The following is a 14,489-nucleotide window of genomic DNA, read 5'->3' as shown; positions in this document are numbered from 1 at the left end:
AGGCAGACAGGGCTTGAGAAAGATATTTTTCCATTGGGTTTTAGTGTCGGGAACATATGGACTCATACACTGGAGCAGAGGTATTTACATAACATAGCATGTGTGTTATAAAAGCAGATAGCAAAGTACATTAATGAGCATCTGGATTGTGGTTCAGTTTCTCTCTTGCGATGTTGTGGAAGGACTGGCATTCCTGTGAGATAAAGGGCATCCCCCTGACCAGCCCCATCAAAAAAGGAAGATGAAAACAAGAGAGACACTCTCCATCTACATCAATGCTTATGCACCCCTCCTAGGCGATGCCAGGGCCCAGAAGCCCCTGCACACTCCCACACCCACGGCACTGAGTTGATGAAGTCCTCATCTCCAAGGCCAGGAGGAGGAAAGGCATCAAGAGGACTGCAGGGCCCTGCACAAGCTCAAAGGAAGTGTTAGCAGCAGCAGAGGTTGCTCTTGTGGTTTTACTGATCCAAGAGGATTAAGGGAGCAAAGACAGAGAGAGAGAAACCTGAGCGAGAGCTGCTGGAGACATCCGAGTGCTCTCTACTCAGCTCCCAGTCAGACAAGGCAGCAGCAGCAGCACTTCCGTGGGTTCGATGGAAATCTCAGAAGACCACAGAGTAACGTGTTCCTGGAAACACACAGTCAGCAGGGCGCAGAAGATAACCATAGACCATGCCGGGGGCTCTCCCGCCTGTCCTTCCCCTTTAGCTTTCCCCATCCTCATCCAGGGGGCTCTCTGAGCTGTCTGAGAAGAATTCCTCCTGGTTGTTCTGCTTCACCCTGGACTCCAGGACAGTGATGCGCTGTTTCAGTTTCTGCTGAGCAGCATTGTACTCGGTCAGGAGCCGGGCAAAGCGGGTATGAAGAGTGTCCAAGTTGAACGCCAGCCTCTCCAGCTTCTGCTCCGTGTCCATCCCTTCTGCGTTGTCCGCAGCGGCCGACTCATCCAGGAGCCCTTCCTTTATCAGGATCTCCCGGCCACGCTCCTCCAGGACCCGCTTGGCATCAGGGTACTCTGTCACCGCTTCCATCAGGTCGTCTTTGGACAGGCAGAAGAGATCGGAATAGCCCAGGCTTCGGATGTTGGCTGTGCGCCGATTTCCCATTTTGCTGCCTTTGATGTTGAGGATGCTGATTTCGCCAAAGCAGCCTCCTGCGGTGAGTAAAGCGTACTGGGTCACGCCATCATCGGCCACCACAGCTAGCTTCCCCTCCTTGATGATGTACATCTCCTTGCCAATGTCCCCCTTCCGGCAAATGTAGTCACCGGGGCTAAAAACCTGAGGCCGAAGCTTCAGCACCAGCTCTACCAGCAGACCAGCCTCACAGTCCTGGAAGATCCTCACCTTCTTCAAAGTCTCCAGATGGACATTGATGGCGATCTCTGCCCTCAGCTTGTTGGGCAAGTTCTTGAGGACCTCACGCTCATCCACAGCCTTCTTGTTGGTCCACAGGTAGTCGAACCACTTGATGACCTTGGTCTCCATGTGCCTGCTGACCTTGCGGAACTGCATGTAGTGCTTGATGGCATCAATTTTGGCCTGGAACTCAGCCCTGGTGGCGTTCATATTGGAGATCATGGAACCCACGTTCCCCACAATGGTGGCAAAGATGAGGACGCCGATGAGGAAGTCAACAATGACAAAGAGGTACTCCTCGTCACGCACAGGGGGCGGAATCTCCCCAATGGTGGTCAGGATCACGGTGGACCAGTAGAGGCAGTAGACATACTCCCTGGCGAGATAGCCGTACTCAGGGTCTGTGATATTGGGGTACACCCACGTGTCCGTTCCAAGCCCAATGGCCTTGGAGACAGCAAAATAAATACAGGCGTTCCAGTGTATAATGATCAGGATGTAGAGCACCAGGTTGCTGATCCTGAACATATTTGGGTAACTGGTTCTTGTCTCACTCCGGTCAAAGAACTCAAACATGCGGGCGAAGCGCAGCAGCCGATTGAAGCGGAGTTCAGGCTGATGTAATCCTACCGCAAAGTAGACCAAGTCCGTTGGCAAAATGGAGAGGACATCCATCTTGAACTGTAGGGTGGTGATGTAGTTATCCCGTAACTTCTTAGAGTCCTTGACTAACAGACCTTGTTCCAAGAAACCTAACAGAGAAGCAAGGGGAAGAATTATCCCATGTTTGTCCTACTGGCTTTGGGGTCGTTTTCAATCAACATACACATGTAGTAATTAAAATATGTCTAGTTCCATCCAATCTGCTCAGTCTACAAGCCTCAGCCATCCCTCTAGGGCTTCATCTGGAAAAAGCCACAGACAGATATTACAGATTTGTTCTGATGACACTAAGATAGGAGGACACACTGATGTTAAATTAACTCAGAGCTCTGCCGTGACAGACAGAAATTGCACAGCAGCCAGCTACATTCTGGGAACATTACATTCTACCATTTTCCCCATTTAGATTACTCATTAACTTAGCAGATACCAAACGGGCCTAAAACTGGGCTCGAACGCTAGTGGTAACATGAGTAATTTTGTACAATTATTCAGCAGTGAAGTTAAAAGCGGTGGATGATGAATCTTTCATTTTGAAACTTAGTCTCTTTCACAGAGCTTTTAATGAGATTCTCTCTCCAGAGGCCGTTTCCTGCCAGCTAACACCAAGATATGGACGAAGCCAGTGGCTCTCAAGCTTTCCAGATAAGTATACCCTTTCAGGAGTCCAATTTGTCTTGGGTACCTTCAGGTTTCGCCTCATTTGAAAACTACTTGCTTCCCCCCGAAAAAAAAAGAAATCACATATAAAAATGCAAAAAAAAGTGTTGCAGAGAATGGGTACTTCCTTCATTTTAACCATATAAAGTAAATCAATTGAAATATTAATATTGAATTACATTTCAGTGCGTACAGCGTACAAACACGTTAGAGTTTAGATTAAATTTTAGCTTGTACTGACTTTGCTAATGCTTTAGGGATTTGCGTAGGCAAACACAAAGCTTGGTTGATGTGCCTCCTGCTCGACCTCTACTTACCCCCAGAGCTGTGGGTATCCCTGGTTGCAAATCACTGGATGAAGCCACTGCCTCTAAAGGAGCCCCAGGTCAGGCCAGCTCCACCCCATTTATATCAGATCTCACATGATAACATTAGAACAAATCTTTCCCAGCCTAAGCTGCCGCTTCTGCTCACCTGTGCGCAGCCTAATGACAACATCAGCGATGTAGATACAGTCTGAGACATAGTCCAGCACCAGCCAATGGATCCAGTAGTACCTCTGCAGGTCACTGAAACAGGCCCTGCAGGAAAAGCCCATGGCAATAATTGGGGTTGGGGCCGAGGCGCAGAGGGTGTTACCAAGATACTGAAATTGACTCAGCTGAAGGAAGGTGGGCACAGGGGTTCCTACAGGCTGGTGTCCCACTGATCTCGGGCAATTGCCAGCCATTCCTTCACTCTCCGAAACTGGGTCCCCCACATTTGCCCTCTCCTGAGCTAAGCAGGGATGCTTCTGACACAGCCTCCTCTACGCAAACAGCATAATGCCACTCCACACACAGTTGTTGCCAACCCAGCCAAGGCATGGAACCTAGACGGAAGTTGCTCTGCCTTTTCACAGCCTTGACAACAGCAAAACTGGGGATTGCACGCGCGCGTGTGTGTGTGCGCGTGCGCACCTTTGATGCAACCAAGTCAGCTGCTTCCTGGGTACTCTCTTGTGGCAGGAGTGGGACTGCCTCAGTTTCCCTCCTTGGACGATTCCTATATTCCCAAGGCATTCAAGAGCCCAACAGCAGCCTTTTGAGGGGGGTCTGGCTTAGTAACAGAAAGCTCAAAAGTAACACAAGTTTTCCACCCCAGTCTCATGCTGGGCCCAGCCCCACCTCCTCAAAGTGCTGTTTCTTATTGTTCTCTGAGACAACGGACAAGATGCAATGCCTCTTCTGCGTTCTTTGCCTTCTCCCAAAAGCAAAGCAAAACTTCCAGCCAGAACTTTCTGCCTGGCCGCACCTCTGTAGCTAGGGATGTCAAAAGCTAAGTGGTTACCTGGTAACCGTTCAGCATCAGGCCAGCTGGCAGGATCCCAACTGCAGCTGTGTCAGGCCAGGTGGCTGGCTCCCAGCCCTGTCAGGGCAGCAGGCAGGGCTGCACAGGGCAAGCAAAGCCCCGGCTGTATGACAGACAGGCAGGGCCAAAGCAATGGCCATGCTTGAGTGACCCCAGCCCTACCCACCCACGGCAAGCAGGCTCACCTGCTTGTCTCTTCCACTCCCATGAAGCCACATGACAATTTCTCACATGATCCAATTCATCCTCGCCACCCAGGGTGGCAAAGCAGGAGTGTCACAGGCAGGCCGAGCTTTCTGTCCCTCCCTTCAAAGGGGCCAGCCACCCCGCGACAAGCAACCTCAGAAACAATCCAGGACACAGGCCAGTTTTAGACGGCTGATGCTGGTCTCCAAGATGGCACCCAAAGCGGTGAAAAGGTTATAAGACGCCAATTGCCCTGAACGCCTCCTACTCACCTAAGCACAAGCAAACACCAGTTGTAAAGGACGGGCAACGTGATGACAAACAGCCAGCGGTAATACCAGTCTCCAGCAGGATCCACCACAAAGAGCTCCCATTTCTTCCTGAAAACGGAAATGGGGTAACTAAGTCAGCAGAGACTGCATGAGGTTAACAGCACAACGAGCATCAATTACAACTTGCTTCCAATTAGCCTACCGAGCACTGAGCCTCTTCCAGCTAAGGAGCACCAAGCACCTTTCCGGTTCACCATCTAACCACCTCCCATCCCTCCTTTGTAGCGGGTAAAAGATGCGCAGAGTGGGAAACTGAGGCACAGGGTGGCTAAGTGACTTGCCCAAGGCCACCCAGGAAGTCAGTGGCACAGCAAAGAATAGCACCAAGGTCTTTTGGTTTCCAAGCTGCTGTTGCCATTGCTAGACAACATGCCCTCTTCCAGTGTCTTTTTGTGGTGAGAGAAGCCAGTACTCAGCTGGCTGTTCACACCCCCCGGCCCGCCACCTCCAGTCCCATGGCTGGGGCCGCTGAGGTGCCAGTACTCAGTACCACCAAGTACCAGCATGAAGAAATCACTGCCCTCTCCTAACTAATGCCGGCATAGTACAGCTCCGTGGTCGCTTATTACCCTCGTATTGATTAGGGAAGGGAGGGAAGTGCATGTCCATGTCATTTAAGAGCCTATGAGCACCACGCGTCAATGTGGCAGCTAATACTATGGCATTGCCATTTCCATTCTGCTCAGCACTGCCTGCAGCCTGCTCACTGAGTCACCAGGTCCAGCCTTTGAACTCTTCCCAAGCATTAGATCCTGTTTATCTAGGGACTGAGCAATAAAACGCATGTGCTGCAGCTGGTTGTCTCTGCTGCTGGACCGAAAGGCTTGGCTCTCCCTCCATCTGTGCCCAGAGAACACATACCCCACAGCCTTCGGGTTCACGAAAATCCCTCCCCGAGCCAGAAAATGACTCACTGACCAATAACTTTCACCTTTTTCCCACTGGGCAATCACCAGTTCCCTCACCTGCCTGTGCTGCAAAACCACCTGCCCTGGCCTTTTGGGTGTGTCCCTGGTTTTGCACAGCACAGGCACGGGGCAGCAGAGATGCAGCAGGCTCTGGGGAAAGTGCATTTGGCAAAGCCAGCGGAACAAGTTCACACGTGGTTCTGATGGGGTCACAAGGCTGGTGGCTCTAAAAACAGGTCAAGTCTTGGACTCAGCCCCTTTCTCTGAAAACGTTTGGTCTTTTCCTATGTCTGCCTATCACAGAGCTAAACTTGGACGCAGCATCTAGGCCACCGGCTCCCAGGCTGTCCTCAAATGGGGTCATTGCAGCGACCCTAGTGTGGACAAGGGTGCTGGGGGCCTAGCTTGAAGTCTTCGCCATCACATACAGGGTTTACCGTTTCATTCAATGGTCCTCAGCCCCCCGGCTGTACCAGCGTAGAAGACACCATTTTGCTCCTCACACGTATGGTGCCTGAAGGGTCACAGCGTGAGGAACATACCATTCACTCTGTGGACCCTTGCTGTTCATTGCTGTAGGATCTCTTAATGCCGAGTCACAATGGCACGTGCTCGGCTTACCGTTGTGACAGAAGGGGCGTGGTGGCTGACCTCCTTCTCTGTTTAGGGAGCTACATCTCCCTAGAGAACAATGGAAACGGGGAGCCCACACTTTTAGGCTCCCCTCCATGTGCCTAGTAGCCAGGGAACCCACTTGAATTCTGTGGGGCCATTTGGAATTTACAAACTCTCAAATGGAGGAATGGCCCCCGATAACTGGCAAACACACACCCACCACCCTCTTCGCTACCACGGCCTGCAAAAGGAGGGTTATGTTTTGTTGCAACAGGCTGAGCAGATGCAGACGGATCTTTGCCGGCAAGCCAAACTTCAGCCAGGCAGCAGTCCCCAGTCCAGAGCTCACCCTGTTGATGAACCTCACAATACTTCAGCACCCCCTTTAGAATATCATAGAACCACAGAACACCAGCACTGGAAAGGACCTCGAGAGGTCATCGAATCCAGTCCCCTGACCTTTTGGCAGAACCAAGCACCATCCAGACCATCCCTGGTAGACGTCTATCTAACCTGCTCATAAATATCTCCAGTGACGGAGATTCCACAACCTCCCTAAGAAATTTATTCCAGTGTTTGACCACCCTGGCATTAGGAAGGTTTTCCTAACGTTCAAACTAAACCTCCCTTGCTGCAGTTTAAGCCCGTTGCTTCTTGTCCTGTCTTCAGAGGCCAAGGAGAACAATCTTTCTCCCTCCTCCTTGTAAAACTCTTTTAGGTACTTGATTCTCCAATTCCAGCTCTGCATTTGAGTTCTGAGCCTATTGCCTCTGATAATGAACAAGATACCTTTAACCTTGCAGGGCAGAACATTTCCTTCCATGGCTATTAAGGTCTCAGCTACAAGCCTTTGATATTTTTCCTCTTACAGGAAACAATTTCTCAGTGTTCTAATTACCATGGGTAATGAAGGGGCCCTGGCTAGCCAACGAGCTTTGCCCTTTAATTAGAGAGAGAGAGAGGAAGAAAAGCTGAGTTATTGTTTTTCACTCCCTGTGTGTGTGTGTGTGTGTGTGTGTGCGTGCAGAGCAGATGAAAGGACGGGATTTGAAAGGGCCTTTTAGAGACCTAGTCCTCATAATGCAGGTTTTGGCAGCAGGCTTGGGCAATGAACGTGCCACCTTGCTTCTCCTGCAGAGCATGAAACAAGACTTGCAAACACAGCGTCTGCTGGGGGACTGGCTCACAATCAACGTCCCCCAGGAATTCCTTCTGGAAGTAGCTCCTGCTCAGGAGAAGTAGCTTGGCCTAATAGCAGCAGTATTGGTGGGAGAGCCAGGACATGGGAGTCCATTTCAAACTCCGCACCAGATTTCCAGTTGGTGCTTAAAATCTCTAAACAGGGGGCAGATCTTCCCCCGCCATGCTGCCACCCACATCGCTACGTGGCAGTGTGGTCTTGGCTACATTGCAGGAAGGCCCGGTTTAGAAAAGGTTGCACACCAAAGGTTGCTATAAGCCTTAGCTCACTCCTTCTACAAAAACAACTTAGAGACCTTAATAAAGAGCTTTGAGACCCTGATCAAAGGCGCTATCAATGTGCCAGCGGGGAGCACAGCGGCAGATACAAGGGATCAGCAGAAGAGTCTAGTGCAGAATCCAGATGGCATGTGAAACTCGACAGTGAGTAAAGAGATAGGTGCCCACATCTGGGCAATGGATAGGCACTCCTTGGCTGTGGTACCCCAACCAAGGCCCAGCTCCAGCTTCCAGGCAGCAACACACTGATCCCAAACTGTTCAGAAACAGAGTTAACCTGCTAGGCTTGGTCCTCTGACACAGTAAAGCACAGCGACCCCCATCAACTCTAGTTCATGCAACCCTCCCAGTTGGACCAGGGCACAAAAATCACTCAGCCCCCTCACTGTGGGAGAGAGGAGTACATGCGGCGGAGGGGGTCTACCCCAGGCAAACACCTTTTAGCCAAGACGTTTTAGAGAATAACTTACTTTTTGTGTTTGCTGTCCTCATTTCCTTGGTCCCCTTGCGCGTTGCTGTCTCCTGCCGTCACTGTCTGGAGCTCTGGCCCCCGGAACCGCTCAAGAAATGAGTCCGGCCTTTGCTCCTCCTCACGCAAACTTTTGTTAGCCCAGTCTCTGAGCACCACAACCAGCCGGACTATCCTGGCCAGGGAGAGAAGACAGACAGTCAGGCACCTGTGCAATGACAAATCCCACTTTTCCACCAGGAGGCATCTTTCAGAGGTTCCACTGGGTGATCCCAAGTGCAAGGTCATAATCCTAAAATGTCCATTCTCAACCATGAACCATCTGAACATATTGTGACAGATCCCCTCCAGGCTTCATGGAAAGCTGGTTATGAATATAAATATCCATAATTCAAAGATGCTCTGGACAAAATGCCTCTGGTAGCCTATCATTTTGATGGTGTAATCTGCTGGGTCTGTAAATCCTATTTTTGTGCATGCATCATTTTTGTAGTTTAAGTTATAAGGAAGACCTCGACAGGAGGTGGGGCTACCCCATTGTGAGAGAATGGCTTGTCAGGAGATAGCAGGACATAACTGACAAAGGGCCTGTAATGAGGACCATTCCACACCTGAAGAATTTTTCTGTCTATGTTCAGACCAGCAAATAGACAATGGCTGATTGCCTAAAAAGGACAGGGCCAGGTGAGTGCCTCATCTCACAATCTCCATCTTGGAGTATACTTTGACACAAAGAAAACAATAGCTACAGCAGTGCCCCTCTGCTATATATATTGGACAAACTGGACAGTCCCTACGGAAAAGAATAAATGCACACAAGTTGGATATCAGAAATGGCAATGTACAAAAGCCTGTAGAAGAGCACTTCAGTCTCCCAGGACACACACTAACAGATTTAAAAGTATCTTTCCTACAGCAAAAGTATTTTAAAACCAGACTCCAAAGAGAAACTGCTGAGCTGCATTTCATCTGCAAATTTGACACCCTGATCTCAGGATTAAACAAAGACTGTGAATGGCTGGCTACATACAAAAATAGTTTCTCCTCTCGTGGTGTTCGCACCTCCAGATCAACTGCTGGTAGTAGGCCTCACCCTCCCTGACTGAGTTAACCTCGTTATCTCCAGCCTTGCTTTGGCCTGCCTATTTACACCTGCCTCTGCAAATTTCCACGACCTGCATCTGACGAAGTGGGTCTTTGCCCACGAAAGCTTATGCTCACACATTTCTGTTAGTCTATAAGGTGCCACAGGACCCCTCGTTCCTTTAATAGATACAGGGATACAGAGAGCCAGGATGGCTGCTCTACCTTTGTCTTCAGTCTGCCTTGGAAATTTGCGTGTCACACCCTAAGAAAAACAGAACTTCACAGTAAACTGGAGACCCAAGTCAGGGTAAGATCTTTTCTGACTTGAAGCTTTCACCTGATAGAAGGACAGCTGTTGAGGCTAGGAACTCACGTGTAAGTCTTAGTGGAATAGAACTAGCTATGCATTTTCTTCTATTTTAATTTGATAACCTGATTTCAGGAAAACAGGCTTTGACTCTCTCAGAGAGCTGATGGGCAGGATCCCCTGGGAAGCTTATATGAAGGGGAAAGGAGTTCAGGAGAACTGGCAGTTTTTTAAAGATGTCTTATTGAAGGCACAGGAACAAACCATCCCAATGCACAGAAAGAAAAGCAAATATGGTAGGCAACTGGCTTGGCTTACCAGGGAAATCCTTGGTGAGCTTAAACTCCAAAAAAGGATGTGTATAAGAAGTGAAAACTTGGACAGGTGACTGAAGAGGAGTATAAATCTATTGCTGAAGACTGCAGGGGAATAATCAGGGAAGCGAAAGCACAATTGGAACTGCAGCTAGCAAGGTATGAGAAAGGTAACAGGAAGGGTTTTTACAGACGTTAACAATAGGGTTATCAGGACGGGTGTGCGGCCGTTACTGGATGAGAGAGGTAACCTAGTGACAGATGATATGGGAAAAGCTGAAGTACTCGACATTGTTTTGTTTTGTTTTTTCTTTCCCCTTCTATCTTCACAGAAAAAGGCAGCTCCCAGACTACTGCCCTAAACAATGCAGTTCGGAAAGGAGGTGGGCAGCCCTTGGTGGGCAAAGAACAGGTTAAGGGCTATTTACAAAAGCTAGATGCACACGAACCCACGGGTCCAGATTTAATGCACCCAATACTGAGGGCATTGGCAGATGTCATTGCAGAGCCTTTAGCTATTATCTTTAAAAACTCTTAGAGATCGGGAGAGGTCCCAGATGACTGGAAAAAGATACTGCCCATCTTTACAAAGGGAAAGAAAGACAATCCAGGGAACTATAGACCGGTCAGCCTTTCATCTGTCCCCAGAAAAATAATGGAGGGGATCCCTAAAGAAAACCATTAAGGAGCATGTGGAGAGGGGAAAGTGATCAAGAGTAGTCAACATGGATTCACCAAAAGCACTATGTGCCTCACCTCATCATAAAAGCTAATCCGATTGGTAACTGGCTCTGTCGACATGTGGACTTTAGCAAAGCTTTTGATACAGTTTCCCACAATATTCTTCCCGATAAGTTAAGTGAGTATGGGTTGGATACATGGACTGTAAGATGGATAGAAAACTGGCTTGAAGAACGGGCCCAACAGGTAGTGGTCAATGGCTCAGTGTCTGGTTGGCGATCAGTTTCAAGTGGAGTGCCCCAAGGATGGGTTCTAGAGCCAGTACTGTTCAACGTCTTTATTAATGACCTGGATGAGGGGATGGATTGCACCCTCAGAAAATTTGCAGAGGACACTAAGCTAGAGGGACAGGTAGATACATTGGAGGGTAGGGATAGAGTCCAGAGTGACCTAGATAAATTGGGGGATTGGGCCAAAAGAAATCTGATGAGGTTCAACAAGAACAAGTGCAGAGTCCTGCACTTGGGACAGAAGAATCCCAGGCACTATTACAGGCTGGGTATTGACTGGCTAAATAGCAGTGCAGCAGAAGAGGACCTCGGGATTACAGTGGATGACAGGCTGGATATGAGCCAACAGTGTACTCTGGTAGACAAGAAGGCTAACGGCATATTGGGCTGCATTAAGAGAAGTATTTCCAGCAGATCTGGAGAAGTTATTATGCCCCTCTACCCGGCACTGGTGAGGCCTCATCTGGAGTATTGCATCCAGTTCTGCCCCCCGTCACACATATCTCAGGCAGAGGTGAAATTAGCTTACAAACCTCACAGGTACTGTAATTTCACACACACACACGGGTGGGGCAGGGGCTCAAGGCAAGGGGTTGGGGGAGTTGCAAGGTGACAGTACCTTTAAGAAATGTCCGGTTGGGGTGGTGCAGGGCGCTGGGTTTGTGCATGCAGAGGGCTGTGCAGAGGGGCAGGTGAGCTATTTAGGGAGAGTGTGGGGAGGGTGCAAGCCCCCAGTGACTGGTGCCAGGGCATTACTCACTGTTCCCCTTTGTAAGAACACAGCAGCTGAGCCCAAACATGCCGGTAACTCAGAGACCCACACAGCCCTGGTAAAGGTCCTGACAGCTGAAGAGTACCTGGTGCTCATCCCTTCATCCCATGCCTGGCTACATCCTACAAAACACAAGTACCTGGACAGAGCTCGTCTCCCTTGGAAATTGGAGTTGCCAGGCTGATCCGCATCATCCAATGCGGCCACCCTCTGCAGCTCCGAGGAGGTGTCATCCTCTGCCGACGGGGCTCTGTGGAGGAGAAAGGAGATGGGGTAATGCTTTGTGTCCACCACCAGCTATGTTAGGTGAACTAGACCCTGAGAGAAGAAGAGGAGAAGAAACCTGACATCTTCACAATTCTGCCCTCCTCCTTCCCATCCCTCTGCAATTAGACCAGTGTGACTGCCTAAGGTCTCCATGTTCTTCCAGACCTGGGCTTCTCCCTACAGCTAAGCTAAGCTAACCCACACGCACCAGCCTCTCCCACACTGAAAGAGGGATGCCCTGTGGGATTCCAATCCTCGGTTTCCTCATCGCAATCCAGAGGTTGCTTGTGGCAATATTTTCCTGGTGTTCCCCTCCAAGCACATGATCTCACCTGGTTTGGAGTGGAGAATAGGGTGGATGCCTGAGAGGACCTGGAAGAGGTTGGCCAAGATATTTGCATAATGAGATCTAGAGTCCCTTTAGATATTCACCGGCCGCCACCAGCCCTTGGGGTTTGCTCTCATTTCCAAGGCCTTGATTCTGAGAGGGAGGATGGCCCAAAGGTTAAGAAGGTAGCTGGGGATTCAAGGGACGGGAGTCCTTGCTCCACCAGACTCCTGCTGTGACCTTAGGTGAGCCACTTCACCTCTCCAAGCCTCAGTTCCCATTTGTACAACAGGGATCACCGCACTGCCCTTCCTCGCAGATGTGCTTGGTGGCAAATACATTCACAAGTATGAAGTCCTCACATACTAAAGTCCTGTTAATACTCTTCCTCCCTGGCTCGACAGAGCTCTCACCTGTGTGCCCCCACCTCTCCCCCTTGAGGACACATTGCCCTCATTAAAGATCTCTTGCTCAGTATTATCCCTCCATCTTCCATCAACTCTGCCACCAGCCGGACCACCACAAAATTGTCCTTCCAGGATAAGCTCAGCCAGCTGGCCATCCAGCACCCAAACTATGTGCTCCACTCACTGAAATCATGGGTGCTTCCTTAGTCCATAGATCTTTACCATGACATTTGCCCTTACTGGCCTCAACTTTCTCCTCAACACTACTTTCAAAAGGTAACTTGCACCTTTCTTCCCTCTTAGTCAGTGCTTGGTACATATCACACTCCAAGAGTGAGCTTGGGCTCTCTCTTTAGTAGTTTGGGGCTGAAAATTCTCTGGGAAGCAACATGACAGGTTCTCTCTCTTCATAGCTGGGCCTCACTTTCGTCGCTCACCAGATGGTTATTGGTCACCAGTGCACATCGGTACTGAAACGGTCTCGTGTGTCACTATTTCTAGGGGCATACAAATATCTGAGACAGCTGGCACCTTCTCGTCTTATGGGCTTCAGTAGGGGTGGCTGGGATCTCTCAGGGACATGGCCCAAAGCTTGAACATGTTTTAAGTAGGTGGTATCTACACCCCTTCTAGTGAAAAGCCCATGCCATGGGCTTTGTCTGACCCACCCAGGCTACGTCTACACGAGCCCCAAACTTCAAAACGGCCATGCAAATGGCCATTTTGAAGTTTACTAATGAAGCGCTGAAATGCATATTCAGCGCTTCATTAGCATGCGGGCGGCCGCCGCACTTCGAAATTGACGCGCCTCGCCGCCGCGCTTCTCGTCCAGACGGGGCTCCTTTTCGAAAGGACCCCGCCTACTTTGAAGTCCCCTTATTCCCATCAGCTCATGGCCATGGAAGGAGGCACACCCCTGAAAAGCAACACAGAGTCCAGAGGTCCAGGAGATGCCTCCATACACAGCCCCTCCTCCTATCAACTCTGCTTGTTCCCAACACCACTCCGGTCCCTCTCAGGTGAAGTGCACCCTGGAGCTGGATAGTGTTGTCCAAATCCCAGGCCTGAGAGGGCCAAGCGCCACAGGGAGAAGTCTGAGGCCCACCCATTCTCTCACTCCTATTAAATGTTGTATAAAGCCTCTGCTCAGTCCAGTACAATGCAGATGGAAGTCCTGTAACTTTCGGTAAGCCTTGTTTTGTAGCAGCTGCTAGGTCTGTATTAGTAGGATATGTTAGTAAGAAATTGTTTATAGATCCCATAAGCCTGTAAGAAATTCTGGCTATTCCTCTGTAAAAGAAATTGCTTTTTCTGAGATGAATTTTCCTTTGTGTGAGTGAGGGGTGTACATGCAATGGAATCAGTCTCTGGAGCCAGCCTGTCTGGGCAACCAGCTGCCAGCAGCACTTGGACGGCCAGAGAACACTAGGAGCTGAGCCCTGCAAAAGTACCCACCCAAGAAAGAGAAAGAGGCCCCACCAAGAGAAGATCAAAGTCCCCTCTGCTGTTAGCTGATGACTCATGCTTATACAGCATCCTGGGGCCGTAATGATGACTGATGGTCTTACAAGATCTTGGGACAGTGGCACAGGAAAAGAGCTATGGACTATAACATGTAAAAAAGACGGTGCAAAGCTATAGTCATTCTTGCCATCATTATTCTGCAGGAGTTAGTCTCCACTGGCTGGGGACGCAGGAGGTGGCCCAAGTGCAGGAGGGTATGAGTGTGGGGGGGTGAGTGCTCGAAAGCTAGTTCTCCTTTTTCCGTTAATCCAATAACGGCATTTAATAAAATACATACGAGTGTAATCCTGGGTGGTCTTTAGCCGTACCTTAATTTCCACTAATAGGCTTCCCTTCTCTGGGAAGCATTCCTGTTCCAAACTGCACAGCAGCCTCACCTGCTGGGGCTGAGCTCAGTCCGCTCCGGGTCATCTTCAGTGGTGGCTGGGACAGAAAGCCTGGGGGGATGGCTGGCAGGCGAATTCTTCAGACCGTTACTCTGTCCCGTCAT

At 49.8% G+C, this 14,489-nt stretch overlaps 1 protein-coding gene across 1 annotated transcript; it reads right to left on the bottom strand.

Annotated features, from left to right (window-relative positions):
• Window positions 1-707: 707 nt before the first annotated feature.
• CNGA2 (cyclic nucleotide gated channel subunit alpha 2) lies at window positions 708-14,489 on the bottom strand. The gene is made up of 6 exons (XM_075007895.1): window positions 14,377-14,489; window positions 11,613-11,723; window positions 8,025-8,198; window positions 4,493-4,600; window positions 3,159-3,265; window positions 708-2,113 (listed from the first exon to the last, which is right to left on the bottom strand). Exons 1-6 carry the CDS (start codon window positions 14,487-14,489, stop codon window positions 708-710), a joined length of 2,019 nt encoding a protein of 672 aa, XP_074863996.1.

This window comes from Carettochelys insculpta, chromosome 13, assembly GCF_033958435.1.
Source record: "Carettochelys insculpta isolate YL-2023 chromosome 13, ASM3395843v1, whole genome shotgun sequence".
NCBI classification, from domain to species: domain Eukaryota; kingdom Metazoa; phylum Chordata; order Testudines; family Carettochelyidae; genus Carettochelys; species Carettochelys insculpta.
The sequence above is the reverse complement of the archived record's forward strand: the minus strand, read 5'-3'. Positions and strand labels throughout refer to the sequence as shown.

Bases quoted from the DNA above. Each gene is read 5' to 3' on its own strand.
- CNGA2 (XM_075007895.1), bottom strand. From the start codon at position 14,489: ATGACGGGACAGAGTAACGGTCTGAAGAATTCGCCTGCCAGCCATCCC. The intron at 11,724-14,376 runs GTGAGGCTGCTG...TCTCCTCCACAG, and splicing joins ACTGAGCTCAGCCCCAGCAG to AGCCCCGTCGGCAGAGGATG. The intron at 3,266-4,492 runs GTGAGTAGGAGG...CTTTTCCTGCAG, and splicing joins TGGTGTTTGCTTGTGCTTAG to GGCCTGTTTCAGTGACCTGC.